Source organism: Apodemus sylvaticus, chromosome 4, assembly GCF_947179515.1.
Source record: "Apodemus sylvaticus chromosome 4, mApoSyl1.1, whole genome shotgun sequence".
Lineage (NCBI taxonomy): Eukaryota > Metazoa > Chordata > Mammalia > Rodentia > Muridae > Apodemus > Apodemus sylvaticus.
Genome location: NC_067475.1, coordinates 92,680,026 through 92,697,151, shown reverse-complemented (window position 1 = coordinate 92,697,151; position 17,126 = coordinate 92,680,026). Strand labels below are relative to the sequence as shown.

The 17,126-nt window shown below is 39.9% G+C and overlaps 1 protein-coding gene and 1 pseudogene across 1 annotated transcript in view; one reads left to right on the top strand and one right to left on the bottom strand.

Moving 5' to 3' along the window:
- Wdr49 (WD repeat domain 49) overlaps positions 1 to 17,126 on the bottom strand; it is a 162,167-nt gene that overhangs the window by 103,054 nt on the left and 41,987 nt on the right. Inside the window, exons 3-4 of the mRNA XM_052180351.1 lie at positions 15,503 to 15,736; positions 525 to 689 (exon numbers count right to left, since the gene is read on the bottom strand). Coding sequence (XP_052036311.1) covers positions 525 to 689; positions 15,503 to 15,736 — 399 coding nt within the window. The remainder of the gene's footprint in view (positions 1 to 524; positions 690 to 15,502; positions 15,737 to 17,126) is intronic.
- LOC127683257 (keratin, type II cytoskeletal 8-like) lies at positions 9,184 to 10,581 on the top strand (annotated as a pseudogene).

Sequence of the window (17,126 nt, the reverse complement as noted above, 5' to 3'; positions counted from 1 at the left end):
AAAACTAAAAAAAGGCACTGTTAGTTTAGGATGGAAAAAATATGATTATAGTTTTATTATCTCAGCTCACTACCACACTACTTTCATATAATAAAAATGCAGGTTATTCAATATGTTTACTTTTAAGTATTCATTTTTTTAAAAAGTATATTAGTACCATTTAAAAACCTTTATTATATTGTCCTATTCGTCCTTTCATAAATTTAAGGGCAGAAAGGAAAACTAGCCATGTTGGCTGAAGCACGTGAAAATTATTCTGGCCTCTTATTCTCCAGAGTAACCCTGCACTGAGAAAGCCTTTCCTGAATAAGTGTGCCTAGCTGTGTCTTTTTTTACAAATAATTTATTCAGAAAAAAATCATTTATTCATCATTCTAACAGCCTCATTATTGGCTGGTTTATTTAGCTCTCATCTGGTCGTGCAAGGCCAAAAGGCAAAAGCAAGTCGAGTCTTAGCTGTGCCTCCCCACACACTGTTGCAGCCTCCTCACATCTGGGTAGAAACAGCTTCAGCTTGGACACACCTTAACAGTCCCATCTGTGCTGCCAGTCAAAAGCCGGGTCTTATTTGCATCCAGGGCCATGGTGCTGATCTCAGCATTGCCATGACAACCAGCAAACTGTTTGATTTTCTGCCCAGTTTCTATCATCCAGAAGGACACAGTAGACTCCACATCAGAGCTGATTACCTAGGAGAAAATAACAGAGTGGAGAAATTAAATATAGTTTCAGGATCCATCACTTTCATTTCAATAAAAACACCTAGACTGTGCACTTTCACTTCTCCCAACAGTTAAGGACATTTTAGGAATTGTTTTCCTTCTGTTTGTTAAGCAATTTCTAGGTATGTGCTGAAGTAATGAAGTCATGATCTTCTTTATCAGAGAAGGTTGGAATCTGTTTCCTTTCCCCACCATTCAGCTGAGTGTCTAGGGGCCATTTTGCCTCTGCATTAACTTAATGCCACTGCATAAACATAAAATTTTTCACACGTAGTTTAGAAAGACAAACTTCATAGTTATGGTACTATGGCATTATTTACTAAACAAAACAGAACTTTTTTATTTGTGATCTACTTCCATTTAGCATTAAAGAAAGAAGCACTTCTAGACACTATCAAAATAGTTAATTTCAATAAGTTACTGGAACTGTTGTTTTTTATGCCTTACTTTTCTTTCTCTTTGCTCAGATTTGTGTGTGTGTGTACTTGTGTGTGTGTGTGTTACAATTATTTGTGTGTCACTACAAACAAAGAGCACGGTTAAATACAAATGTATAGATTCACTTGAAGAGGAAAGCAATACAGCAAATGCGAGCAGGAACAAGACTACATGTGATAAAAATGACAGTATGAGGGTTAGTGAATGATCATCGTGACAGGAAGCAGGCAAGCATGGTGATAAAGCAGTGACTCAGAGCTTTACATCCTGAATGACAGCAGAGAGGGGCGGAGGGAAGGGGGAGGGAGAGAACCCTGGGCCATAGACTTCTTAAACTCCAAAGTCCACTTTATCCTATGACAGTGACACAGCACCTCCACCAGGGCCATATTTCTTTCTATTTTTTTAAGAAGGGCTACTGATTTATTTTTCTTTTCAATTAACTAATTAATTAATTAATTAATTTTTTTACACTCCATATTTTATTACCCCATGCCTCATTCCCCCTCTAATGGTTCCACATCCTGAACCTCTTCCCCACACCCCTGTCTCCACGTGAATGTCCCCACATCCCCACCCTGGGGCCTCCAGTCTCTTGAAGGTTAGGTGCATCATCTCTGAATGAACACAGACCCAGCAGTCCTCTACTGTATGTGTGTTGGGGGCCTCATATCAGCACCAGCTGTATGTTAGTTGTTTGGTGGTCCAGTGTTTAAGAGATCTCAGGGGTTCTGATTAAATGAAACTGCTGGTCCTCCTACAGGACTGTCCTTCTCAGCTTCTTTCAGGCTTCTATACTCCAACAGGGGTCAGCTGCTTCTTTCCATTGTTTAGGTATAAATTTCTTTTTCTTTTCTTTTTTGTTTTATTTTCTACATTCTTTGTTTACATTCCGAATGCTTTACCCTTTCCCGGTTCCCCACTCCCCATCGGTCTCATAAGCCCTCTTCCCTCCAACCATTTTCCAATCACCCCCCTCCCATTTCCCTGTCTTGGTATTCCCCTACAATGCTGGATCAACTCTTTTCAGAACCAGGGCCCTCTCTTTCCCTCTTCTTGGGTATCATTTGATATGCTAACTGTGTCTTGAGAATCAGAGCTTCTGGGCTAATTAATATCCACTTATACGCATTCTATCTTATACGCATAATATCCAGAATACGCATTCCATGTGTATTCTTTTGTGATTGGGTTACCTCACTTAGGATGATATTTTCCAGTTCCAACCATTTGCCTAAGAATTTCATGAATTCATTGTTTTTAATTGCTGAGTAGTATTCCATTGTGCAAATATACCACATTTTGGTGTAAATTTCCTAATCATTTCCAAATAATTCCACTACTGGGGACTGAGCATTCAAATGCATTAGCTATGGAGGCCATTCTTATTCAACCTACTGCAACCACTCACATCAATCATTAATTAATAAAATGACCTAGTAGCTGGCCTATAGCATGAACTTATGGAGACTTTATTTTTTTTTCAATTTAGGTTTCCTCCTGTCACATGATTCTAGCTTGTGTTGAGTTGATATCAGCTAGGACATTATCCCTGAAATGTGACTTAACAGCAGCTATGATTATTTGGACAGGATGTTCGCAAGACTGAGTCTATTAATAGTCAATTATGAATTGAGGAAGGGTTCACATGAAGTTCAACCTCTCCCTAATACTTTATTGAAAACTGATAAATTCTAGAAGTAGGGGGAGGGGGAGTTCATTGTCTTCAGTTTGTAGCCAACATGTTATAACACAGACAATTCTGGTTAAAATAAGTTACTCACAAAGCAAACCCAAAAGCTGTGGCTGTAATAAGTGGCATAAGCAGAAGCGTGAATGCTAGCAGTATAATACAGACAGAATGGGTGGGGCTAAGAGGAGGAAGAGTATAGTAACTACAAACATATATTCAATTGTCCAAAAATTCATGAATTAAAAAAATGAGAGAAAAAATCATCATTATTTAAAAAGAGAAATCTGTTACAAAGGCTTTTGTCTGTAAAGGAACCTCTAACAGAAGAATGGAGAACAAAGCAAGTTTGCAAGACCACAGAGAACCTACAAGAAACACCCATGTAAGAGTGTCCTGGCTCATCAGGTCATTCCCAAGGTAGACAAGGAAGAAGGGTTTGAATGAAGTGACAAGTCATTGGTAAAGTTCATATCTCAGAAGGAATAGAAAAATAGTCTGGATCACAGAGCTCTTAAGGCTTGTCTTCTGAAATTATAATACTGATTAAATGATTCCTTAAGTTACACAAAATATTATTATTAAAGTAGAATGAAACTTCAAAGCTGAATGACTTGTATCTTTGAAAAATGTGGCAATACTTTATCATCACAAGTATATGACTATTTCCACTTGATTTTGTTTTATGACCCAGATTCTCCAGCAAATGTGCTCAAGTTTGATTGTTTTGCCAGATAATTATCTGGAGGTGGGCATGAAGTTCAAGTATATTAATTAACCTGAGTAAGCATTACTTTACCCATCTGTGATGTAGAGATAATTATCACAGCTATGCCAAACCTTTTAAAAAGACTTAAAGAACCTAATATTTGTTAATTTATAACTATAACATATGGTTTTTCTACAAATAACCTGTAAAAGTTAGCAATGTTGTTCTTCTTAACTGTATTCAGCTTGCATTTTATATGGCTAATTGATCTTTCAGATTCAAATCAATTTAAGAAAAATTATATATATATAAACTTTCTACTACCACAATAATGAATGGGGATGATTATAATTTTAGAAACTAGATTTCAATGTACATTGAAATTTCAAATTGTGTCATGTCTATTAATATCTTACATAATTATTATTTGTTTTATTATTTTGTGATTTTATTTATATATAAGGTGCTTTGATCATATTAACTCTCTTACCCTGGTACTTCTTTTAGTCCCTTTCTACTCCTAATGAACTCCTTATTCTTCAAGCAAGTCTCCATCCCATCATGCTGTCATGTCTTATACTTCTCGTGTGTGTGTGTGTGTGATGAAGAGAGAGAGATGCACACATGTCTGTGTGGCATGTACTATATTTAATTAGAGTAAGCTGTACAAGTGTGGAGGGGGCTTATTTAACTGAGCAATGATGATATCTAACCAGTCCCCAGATCACTGGAAAGATGACTCACTCTACATCAGCAACTATTAACTAAATCTCCTCAACTAGGATGGGTTGTCATAAGCTTCTCTTCCAACCATGATGGATATTTGAGAGATCTTATGCAGGTTTTGGGCAGGTAAACACATCTGTTTTAAATTACTTAATTAAAAAGCCATACAATGTGTATAAGACAATGTTATATAAATTCTAAGGATTTGAGATTCTATATAAAGAAACACAAATTTTTCTAAGCATGAGTAAAATGTGTGAAGGTGACATTTTAAGAAAAGGCTAAAGCTTGTGAAGGACCTTATGATTTTTTCCTATTCAAATTAAACAGATACTACATGCTCTGTTCTTCAGTACTAAAAGGTGACTATTCCACAGCAGATACACACGTGAACCTTCGGTTTTAAAATTCATGTGAAAAGACTTGCTCTGCTACCCTTTCACCTAGGTGGACATTTGTTCTTGCAACAATAATGTCAACTTCCTGCTGCTTTGAACCTTCCTCCCCTGCCCCTGGTTGAGCTCAGACCCACTAGTCATCAGTTTTCATCGCCTTTCTCTGTTCCTTCAGCAATGCTGCATGAAATCTGAACCAAGTGCGAAAATAGCAGAGGGTCAGTATGACTCCGTTATATGGTGATCTGCCTTCTGCTGCTGTCTGCAAGAAAGCAGTGCATTGAGACAAACCATGTCACAAACACACAGCTGCTTTAATTCAAATCTGATCTTTTGGGACAATGTTGGAGCATTCGAAAAGCAATGCACATGAGAAGATTCCATGTTTAATAAAAGAAGAGTATGGTTAATGTCGATTGGCAGATTAGGAAAGTAATTTAACCATGAGGCATTAAGGAATTTATTTTTAGCTAGTTATTGTTGTCAGTAATAAAGCCCAAGAATAAATACTGGCGACACACTGATGTGCTCCATTGTGATTACAGAAAATTTCTTTAATTATGCAGTTCAAGCCCGCTTGTATTTTATTATTTTATCAGAAGCAAGCCGCAGTCAATGTTGGCTTGCCCTCCACCCACAGAACAGAAGTGGCCCCACCTAATACCCACATTCCAATGCAAATGGGCCTCACTGTGCAGAGCAGACCTGCTCTGACAAGAACAAAATCCATTTTATGTACCTGAGATAATAAGTGTCTAGAAATATATGGGATCTTTCTGTGCCTCTCATCTGAGGCTGTCACAGCTAATCAGACAATTTCAAGAAATTGGAAGCTATATCCACATCACCTAATTGTCTTCTTGCAATTCCACAAATAGCAAGCAAAGTGAATCATCTTTCATATGCATCCCAAGTAGGGGTCTAAGTAACAGCAGGAATCAAAAGTGATAGCAGCATATGCCATTAACTACCAGGGGATGGAGATATTTTATTTAATTGCTGCTTATAAATGTATTTCTTTAGTCAGTGCTGGTTTTGACCCACAACGAGAAGCACCTTACTTCCTTCATTCTCATTCTCATTGGATCGCTAGGAATCATATCTCAGTAAGTATGGAGATGAGGGGAAGGCTAGCATGCTGAGAACTGGCATGCACACTATATTCGAATAATTTAAGGCAATCATTCTCCATCTATAAATATTGTTTATCAAATGTTGCCTCTTCCCACATTAATTTGCAATTTGCTCTTTTGTATTAATTCCTTGAATTCATTGATCACCTATAGTGTGCAAGGCTGAATATCTAAGACTTCCCTAAGATAATGAAATGCACTTGTTACCTGTGTGAGAAAAAAAAAAGTTTGGAGTAAATGAAGAAAGTTGATAAAGAAAGATAGGAAAAAGAATTTAAGTGATGCTAGGTAAGAATCGGAGAGCAATGTAGCTCCGATGAAAGCAGAGAGTACTTGAGATGGGTTCAAGATTGAGGTAAGAATTTACTGACATGAAGGATGAGCTATGAAAATAACTGGCAGGCAAGAATTTCAGGCAACAGAAATAGCAATGCAAAAGCCCTTCAAATCATAGCCAGGATGTACACAAAGCCTATGCAATGTGGTTGTGGGAGGAGCCACTGGCTGAAGCTGCCTGTGGACAGGATACACACAGAAACTTTGAGAACACTCCAAAGAGATCAATATCACCACTACAACAAAAAGCATTTACTATAAGGTATATTCTGGAACACTTAGAATTATTAAATATTATATATTATTATAGTCATTTAAAAGCCATAATGTATAGAATAATATGCACGCATATAACGCATGCATGCTGGTGTGGTTGTATGTGTGTTCATTTGCATAACAATGACTCATGTAGCCTACCTCCCCTGTAGTTTTATCCAGAAATGTGTTCACACCCATACATTTCCCTATTTGGTCTGGGAATCCCAGAAGGGTCATTTCCATGTAAATAGACAGAATTTGAAGGAAAAGTGAGGTACATATGGACTTGGTAGGTTGATAGCTGGGGAGGCTGGCCAGCCATTTCGATAGCTGATCTCATTGAGAGGCTAGGGGAATGTGAGATCAACACACACACACACACACACACACACACACACAGAGAGAGAGAGAGAGAGAGAGAGAGAGAGAGAGAGAGAGAGAGAGAGAGAGAAAATAGGTGAATTCTTCTGTGAGATCATAATTCAAATTTCAGTTCCCTTTGTGTGGCACAGCACATGGTGTCCAGCCTCTCTGAGCTGTGGCTTCTCTTCCAGGGCCCCATACTAGCCTGCAGCCTGTTTCTCAGGGCATGAAAGAGGAGCCCTGCAGTCCTTGAACTTGGTGGTACAGGCCATTACTGCTGGCACAGTCTATGGGCCTTTCTTTTGCTTCTTGGGTGTGTGTGGCAGGAGCTGACAGGATGTTGGGCTCTGAGCTGGACCTTTTTTTTCAGGTTGTGGGCAGTCTCATAGCAGCCCCAAGGGATTTTGGTTACCTATTTGATTGACACTTAAAATTACCAGGTGTTCCTGCCTCTCAGGCATGGAGAACCATGTGGGTCTTCTCTGGAGGAGCCCCAGTGGGGAGGGCCATGAAGAACTCCTTTGTGCTCCTGGGTGGAGTTGGTGGGAATTTACTAGTGAGAAAACTTCTGCAAACATTTCATTTCCAAAACAGGCAACCCTCTTGCCTGCCCCAAAGAAGAGCTTTTCTGTTTCAACTAAAAACCTGATGTGTGTATGTGTGTATATATATATATTTGTCCTTTGATAAGCATGTTATTCCTTCCTAGCAATCTTAAGCAATAAAATAAGTATGTGTGCATGTGAACATGCAGCTGTGTGTGTGCAAGTATGTGTGTATCTATGTGCATGTCTGTATATGTGCCTCTGTCTCTGTCTCTCTGCATGTATATGTGTCTCTATGTGTGCGTATCTCTCTCTCTCTCTCTCTCTCTCTCTCTCTCTCTCTCTCTCCCTCTCTCTCTCTCTCTCTTTCTGTGTGTGTGTGTGTGTGTGTGTGTGTGTCCATCCTGGTGCAACCTGTAAGGCTGCAGTGGGCAGTAAGCCTTTATCATGTAATTAGAGCATGCAGCCTCAGGACTGCTTTATAATCAGCTACAGTTTTGAGCTGACCAATGACAAAGACCTATGTTAATAAAAAGCATGCCACCTGGAGCCTAATAATAAGGCAGCAAAGGAGAATAGTGTGATTAATGTTCTTCCCTGTTCTTTTTAAAGGAAATCTTACTGATTCAGGTCCCAAACACAAAAACTATAACGGTGGTGTGTCTTTTAAGGTAGAGATAGCATTCCTTCAATTCTACCTAAACTTTTGCCCTGAATTTTACTATTACCAAGAGAAGTAACACACTGCTGAAATTCTCAAACAATTCAATCCTTCTCCACCCCCTCCAAAATAAAAGGTACGCAAAAGAGAAGGCAGGGCCCGTGGCTCAATATTTAATGAAATAACTCAGTTGAAATTGAATTCTTATCCTCAAAAGCATGCCACTCTGGATAAAGTCACAAGTCCTATTCTGCAAATTTGGACATCCCATGTCCCATGCTAGCTTATAGGGACACCAACAGGTTGTTGGGAACACTGAAGGAAGCCAGAGTGCCTTTGTCAGAGGGATGCCTTGAAATGACTGTAGATGTGATCAGTGTGTGTGCTCCTGGAGGGTAAACAATGCGAAAATTCAAGAGGCAGGCTCTGTATCTAATTATCAAAAATGGATGTCCTTTAACCTAGAAATCCATTTCCAAGAATTTCCTCTAAGCAATAAAATCATGACTATGAATATATTTACATGCAAAAATATTATAAGGGCAAAATAACCATCAAAGAAAATGGATTAGTAAAATAAGAAACAAGAGATACTATAATGCCTTTTAAAAATATTATGAGGTAGGTGCTGGGGAATTGATTTATCAGGTGAAATGTCAGATATCAAAGTATGAGGACTATGGTTAACACCCATGTAAATGATATGTGTGCAGGGTAACCTATCTTTAGTCGGAGAGCTCTGGAGGAGGAGAAAGGACTCCCACATCAGGCTGCTTATTGCAAGCAGTCAAATTGATGTATTATAGGTTGAGAGATCCAGTCCCAGGGAAGAAGATACCAAATGTCAACATCTGGCCTTGAAATACACACACACACACACACACACACACACACACACATGGGGGGGGGGGGGAGATAGACAGAGACAGAGAGACAGAGAAAAAGAGAGAGACAGAGGGAGAGACAGAGACAGAGAGACAGAGGGAGAGACAGAGACAGAGGGAGAGACAGAGACAGAGAATATGACTTAGTTCTAAAGAATATTCCAAAATATTATTGAATTTAAAATGAGGTCACACAGCCACATCTGTGTGAGATAGTCTCTTACACAAGGTAGTTTTAAAACATGATGACAGCCTAGGAGCAGCTGCTCAGCTCGCTCTCATACCTCAGTCTTCAGCTCATCACCTTCACTCCACACCCCACCATGTCCGTCCGGGTGACTCAGAAATGCTACAAGATGGAGCCCTCCGGCCCCTGGGCCTTCCGCAGCTGCTCGTACATGAGTGTGCCCGGTGCCTGCATTGGCTCTTCCAGCTTTTTTCCGGGTGGGCAGTGGTAGCAGCTTCCAGGGAAGCCTGGGCACCACCATGGGTCTGGGCAGCTCCGGCGGGGCTGGTGTAGGGGGCATCACAGGGGTCGCAGTGAACCAGAGCTCCTGAACCCCATGAAGCTGGAGATGGACTGCAACATCCAGGATATATTCACTTGGGAGAAGAAGCAGATTAAATCCCTGAACAAGATCATCTCCTTCCCTGATAAAGTACTCTTTCTGGAGCAGCAGAACAAGATGCCAGAGACATCTTGCTGCTGCTGCTGCTACAAGAGAAGACAGCGAGGAGCAACATGGACAGCATGTTTGAGTGCTGTATCGACAACCTTCGCAGGCAGATAGAAGCCCCGAGCCAGGAGAACCTCAAACTGGAGGCAGTGCTCAGCAACATGCAGGCCTGGGGGAGCATTTCAAGAACAAGTATGAGGGTGAGAGTAACAAGCGTTCAGAGATGGAGAATGAATTTGTCCTCATCAAGAAGGAAGTGAATGAAGCGTACAAGAACAAAGTGCCTGACGGGCTGACTGACAAAGATCCATGAAGAAGACATCTGTGAGCTGCAGTCTCAGATCTCAGACGCATCTGGGGTGTTGTCCATGGACACGGACAACATCATCGTTTGTGGCCAGTATGAGGACATCACCAACTGCATCCAGGCTGAGGCTGAAAGCATGTACCAGAATAACTAGGAGAAATTGCAGACCTAGCTGGGAGGCATGGGGATGACCTGCGCACCGCGCAAAGACAGAGATTTCCTAGTTGAGCCGCAACATCGACCGCCTTCAAATGGAGGTTGAAAGCTTCAAAGGCCAGAGGGCAACTCTGGAGGCTGCCATCGCTGATGTCAAGCAACGCAGGAAGATGCCCATTAAGGATGCCAATACCAAGTTGGCTGAGCTGGAGGCTACCCTGCAATGGGCCAAGCAGGGCATGATCGAGTAGTACCAGGAGCTGATGAACGTCAACAACGAGATGGTCAGTTACTGCAAACTGCTGGGAGGCAAGGAGAGCAGGCTGGAGTCTGGGATGCAAAGCTTGAGTACTCATATGAAGACCACCAGTGACTACCCAGAAGGACTGAGATCACCCTACAGGGCACTCACTAGCTTCCCACATCCTGGCTTAAGCTATAGAATGGGCTCCTTCCAGCCCAGTTTCAGTTCTGTAGGGATCTCCAGTAGTTTTAGCCGCGCTAATGCCATGGTCGTGAAGAAGATTGAAACCTCCGATGGGAAGCTGGTGTCCAAGTCTTCTGATATCCTGCCCAAGTGAATGGCCACTGAAGTCGTTGCTAGTCTGAGCTCCTGCAGCTGTTTAGGACTCGTGGGGGAGAAAGCTGTATGGCAGTGTGCAGGAAACAAACGACCTGATGATGGTCGTCCTAACCCTCTGGCCAATCTAAGGCGGAGTATCCTCTCTGGGATATCCTAATGGTACCTGCCTTCTATCCAAACCCAAATCAATTGTATTTTCCAAAATAAAGCCTAGGCTGGCTCTATTGAAACAAACAAACAAAAAACAAAAACATCTTGTTGATAAAGCCTCTATAGTAACTCCTTCCTTAGTTGAGTTTTGCTGCGCTATTTTAGTTTCTTATAATTAGCAGGGAGTGTTTTCAGATAAACTTTTATACAGGTTATTCACTTTAATAAAATAGTAAACATATTTATCTCAAAAGTCGGTAACACCTAAAGATCTAAGTTGACTAAAATATAGTAATGGTAAAAGACAATTGATGTGATTTTTGTAAAATCACATGAACTTGCATTATTAAGATGCAGGCCAGAATGATGAAGCAGAAATCTTGCCCATTCTACCTCATATGCCATTTAAAACACATATTTTAAAATTTCCTATTATTATGGGTTCTTAAGAAAACCCTCCTTTAAGAAATCTGTGCAAACACTATGGAAACTGCCTGCAGCACACTGAGTTACTTCAGTTACTCTAACTCCTTTCAAATGACTTCCCAGGGTCTTCCTTGTCAGGTCACATAAGGTCTCTGGCTGGCTGTGAGGACATATGGTGCTTTTAATAGACTCTGTGTGGCTTAGCACATTCTCTTAGAGAGGAGTTGGGAAAAGAAAAAAAAAAGTCGACACAGAAATAAATAAATTTGCAGAAATACACCAAGCTGCTTTTACTGGAGGCCGAGGTGGCTTCCACTCTGAAGCCCAGCTGGAATGAAATCACATTGAAATGTGGGCAGAATGTTAAAACCACAATAGAGGAGAAGATTGTTGTCAAATTTGGACAACACAAGAGTCTTAAAGATAACACAAAAGGAGACAGAATGTAGGACCCAATGGTTACATCCCAGACTTATAAACATCTATCCCCTGACACACATTTAAAACAAAGGATTAAGGCCTTCTAAGAAGTTAGTAAAAAAACAAGATTCCTCAAAGCAGAATTTTTCCAGTAACTAGAACTACAGTCAGGAAATTACTTTGAAGAGATCAGCAGCCAGCCTTAGGAAGGCACCCCCAGAGAGGGCAGCATCATGATTCCTTGATCCTCTAAGACACACATTTTGGAAAGTGACATCAAGTACTCTACCCACCATCCTAACCCACACTTTTGTATCCCTATGGTTCTCAAAACTTCTGGTCTTGAGATTTCTTTGCAGTTTTATAAATCATTGAACAATCAATATACCATTCATCTATAATCAGTAAAACCTATGTATCTGCTACACTGCATAAATAAAGTAGTAACTGTTAAAACAAAACACAAGAACATACATTCCCTTAACTTCCAGAGCAATTATGTCATCATGCATCATATAGCCTCCGAAAAGAGGCACTGTAAATCTGTGAAAAGACTGACAAGAAAAATGCTCTTGACATCTCAGATTCCCCTAGTTGAGTCTCCCAGGATTGAGATCAGAGTGTGAGAACTCTTTTTGACCTTGTATCTGTGCTTTATTTATTTGTGATCAAATGGAATTATCAGTGAACAGCATTCATATGCAAGCTTCAAGCCTTGTAGCTAGTGTAGCCAATCCAGATTTCCACAAGAACTCTCAAACTTAATGGATCCCAGTGAATTCACAGTACACACCAAGCTTCACCCGTGTTCCTGTTGCATCTCCTGGCTGGAAAGTGTCTTCTTCTTAGAGATTCCCATGCTAGCTTGCAAGGACCTTTGTAAATGTCTCTCAGTTTTTCATCCTTTTTTTTTTTTTATTATTTTTCCATTTTGTGATAAGTATCTACCTAAGTCAGTCTGAGAGTACAATTCAAGCCTGCCCTAAAGAACAGTCTCCCTGAGCTACTGGGACTTGGCAGATAAAAGTGACAACTTACTAATCTTTGCTCCGTTCCCTACTCCTGATACATGCCCCAAAATAGACATATTTGCTTGCTCAGCCACTCTAAAATAGTAACTTCCTACCGTAGACTGATAGGACTGTACAAAATCCGTTTTCTCTGCACTTCTGTAGGATGCAGTCCTACGATGTAATCTTTAAATGTTTTACTTTAGCTTAGTGGCTAAGAAAAGAGGTTGAAGCAACACACATATCTGTGTGCTTTGGATATGCATTTATGTTTTCAGTTATTGCTGATGTTAAACATAGCAACAAATAGAGATGCACTTGACTATACCGAGGTGCTGCCTGCAGCCTCTTGCAAGCACTTGTCCCTTTGTCTCTGTAGCCTGTCTGTGTAACTTTGGCATTATTTTCAACCCCCAGGTGGAAGATTCCAGTACTTTTCTGTGACCTGCAAACTGAATTCCTCACCAGATATGATTCATCTTAAAGCTGATCAACACAGGATCTTAAAGATCTACCCACAAACCTAGCGTTTTTACTTTACAGGTCTTAATTAACAGAGTGTTCTCTGGGAAACAAATACATCCAGCTCTCAGTGGCCACAGGGAGCCAAATTAACCAGTTGCCTTCAAGAAGTTCAGTAAAACATTTGCGGGGGAATGTTTCTGTGCAGATGGAATTCGCACTGAATTGTTTTGTCAAGGACTTTTATCTCCTAGAATAACCAGAAAACAGAGTATTTGAAATGGTGACATGACACAGTGCTCATTACTAAAAAAGTGCTTCCCACCCCTTGCACAGAATCAGAACTGCTCATTCCTGAGCCAGGACAGAAGCATCCCTAGCCTTGAAAAGCAGGTATGGGTTGGAGTTGTTGTTTAATTGGCCACAAGCTGGAAGTGTGCTTTCTGCACTGCTCCCACTATGCTGGGTCTCAACTGAGGGTGGCAGCAATCTAAATGTCCACAGTGCCTGCTTCTTCCACCAGACTCACAGCTGACCCTGCTACCAGCTTGCCTGGCTAGGATTTGTGTGGCCTCAGGCTCCAGAGGAGGCAAGCTTCATTGAGATTCAGGTAGCAATCCCATAAGCAAAGGCTGCAATGTCATTAAAGTGGTGGAGAGACAAACAACACCCGTGCTGCATACCAAGTGGAATCCCATTTAACTGAATCATTTTCTTATGAATACATTCCACACTGCCACTTTGAGCCACTGGTGTAAAATATGCTGGGGAAAAAAATTAGGTCTCTGCTAATTACATTTCATGCATATTTCAGAACTTTCCACAGGGATACAAGAGGGTGGTGATCATAAAAGGGGATGGTATAACCAGGTTCACCTGCATTTTGGCTCAAAACCTGAACTAGAGGCTAAAGAAGACAGGTATGATTACATTGTGGGCTGTGTTGGCTTTAACGCAAATGTGTGAATCTTTATAATTCTATCAGTGCTGCTGCTGTGACAGGCAGAAAATGAAATTCCTCTTCGAATCACCTGGACACACATACTGCAGAAGAGCATGCTGCGGCAGTTCAGTCATCTCTTGCCCATGTGCTGGGCAAGAGTACTAGTTTCACTGTACTTTTTAATTGTATTTTTAAGTGTAAAATAGAATTGCATCATTTTTGCCTTCTGTCTCTTTTTTCTTTTTTTCTTATTTTTTTCATATTCCTATTTTTCTATTTATTCAATATATTTTTTATTTACATTTCAAATGATTTCCCCTTTTCTGGCCCCCCACTCCCCGAAAGTCCCATAGGCCCTCTTCCCTTCCCCTATTCCCCCATCCACCCATTCCCATATCCATGTTCTGTTATTCCCCTATACTGCTGCACTGAGTCTTTCCAGAACCAGGGGCCACTCCTCCATTCTTCTTGGACATCATTTATTATGTGGATTATGTCTTGGGTATTCCAAGTTTCTAGGCTAATATCCACTTATCAGTGAGTACATACCATGATTGACTTTTTGAGACTGGGTTGCCTCACTTAGTATGATGTTCTCCTGGGCATATACCCAGAGGATTTCCTGGCATGCAATAAGGACACATGCTCTACTATGTTCATAGCAGCCCTATTTATAATAGCCAGAAGCTGTAAAGAACCCAGGTGTCCCTCAATGGAGGAATAGATACAAAAAAATGTGGTATATTTACACAATGGAGTACTATTCAGCCATTAGAAACAACGAATTCATGAAATTCTGTCTCTTTTTTCTAAACCCTCCTATAAAGCTCCTCTTTGCTCTTTCAAATTCATGAACTTTCTTTAAAAAAAAATCTTGTTACATGCCTATATTTATATATACTCATATGTTCATATATTTGAATGCATATGTATGGGGCTATATATTTACATATACTTATATATAAATATATTTACATGCATATATGCTACATGCATGTATGTACATATATACATATGTATATATTCCTAAATATAAATGTGTGTATATAGATAGATAGATAGATAGATAGATATTCCTAAATATAATTTGCTCAGACTGTATAATGAAACTAGTATATGTAGTTTAAGAGCTGACCAAATGTATGCTCTTCTCAAGGGAAAACTAATTTTCACCTTCAGAATTCTTTGGTTGCCTGAAGTTCTTTGTGCAGGGCCTTATGCTCTTTCCCCATCCATTTTAGTGTGTCTATTCTTGCTGTTCTTGTTCACTTCATGATGGAAGAACCTACATTCATCACTTTACTAAACCAACATAATCCCTAACTACAATCTAAGTATTTTTTCTTGTTGTATCCATTGATCAATGTAATGCATACTCTGGATCAAGGAGACTTCTCTTTGCAACAGAAGATTATTACCTTTGTTTTTGTTTGTGGTTAAATTGGGGAAAGGAACCATTGATGTTGAGGAATTGTCAGACAGAGTAGCGAAGAAGAAAGTGTCTTTACCTGTTTCTGGAGGGAATTGTAAAGAACACAACTGACTGCTTTCAAATGGCTCTTCACCCTCTGGCTGGCTTCATTTTTTATGGCCAACAAGGCAAGCTGATTATTGAAGGAGATAAAAAGTCGTCCATGGGTTTCATCAAAGTGGAAAAGGCACCTGAAGTCCTGGCTTTTGGGTAAAGAACAAGCTATCCTTTGAATGGACAGCTGGTGTTGAATATCCCAGAGTCTCAAAACCTGGGTGACAAGTGATAACAAGGAAAATCAAATAAAAATGTTAACAATAACATTTTTCAGGCTGTATCTTTCCATTTCTTTCTTGACCCTGGTTGATACCTCTACAGCACAGTGACTTCTGTCATGACACTGCTGTTTTGTGTTTCAATTAACCCCCAAATATATGTTTCCTTTGATCTGCAAGGGTGAACTACATGAAGATGTCTTCATGCAATAGTGTCACCAATCTTGTGAGAGTGGTAACCAATATATGCTTAGATTTAAAGCCCACACTCCATGAAATAGAACTTATCCCTCACACTGTTTGGGTAGCCAAGATCCTGAGATTTGATAGGCCAGAGACCTACAAGAAGAACAAAATACTGCCACTCTACTAAAGGAATGTAGCAACCAAAAGGAAATTTTGCTATACTCATAGATCATTGCCTTACTCAGCCATTAACAGAGAAGGTCCCTTCTACAGTAGATGGGATAATAAATAATAATAACTACAGAGACCAAAGGTATAAAATGTGACGATACTGAGAGACCTTGGAACATTTGCTCTTAAAGGGATGACTCCATCAATTCCTGGCTCTTATTGTTCTTATAATAGTGAAGAATAGGAGGTAAAAAACATTGTAAGACCCTAAGGGAATGAAGAACACCTAAGAAACAAGGCCTTCTGAACACAGCAGGAGTGGTGCACATAGGAACACACAGACTGTGGAATATTCACAGGGCCTGCACTTGTCTGGACCTGATGAATTCCAATTGCTTGGAGTAGACATACATAAAAATTCCCCTCCCTAACCTAGAAACTATCTCCAATTGATAACCACTTACAAATGAAAAAGCAGTATTCTTCCATGTGGTTTCATTAGGTATAAAGCACTCCTAAGGCCAAGCCTGTTGCACAGTACTAGATGATCCATCAATAAATGAACTCAATAGTAATTTTGGAGGGATTTTTTTTGTGTTTGGTTTTTGTTTTTGTCTTTTGTTTGTTTATTTGTTTGTTTGGCTCATAATACATTGTCTAAGGTTTTGTTTTTGTTTTGGGGGGATATTTTTGTTTGGTTGTTTTGAGATTTTTTTGTTTTCTCTTTTTTGTTTTATTTTGTTTGTTGTTTTTGTTTTTGTTCTTGTCTCATCCAAGAGGTAAACTTTTGCTTATATATTCTGGTTTCTGATTTTGTATGTTTTTCTGGGATTTTTGTGTTTGCCAATGTTGTCTCTGAATCTTAAAGTGTTTCTTGTGGGTTTTTTGGGAGGGGGTGCTTTGGTTTTTTTGTTCATTTAATTCCATAAAATTAGGGACAAGATAAGTCTATCCACTGTCTCCCAATCTCTTCAATATAGTACTTGAAGATCTAGCTAGAACAATAGGATAATTAAAGGAGATCAAAGG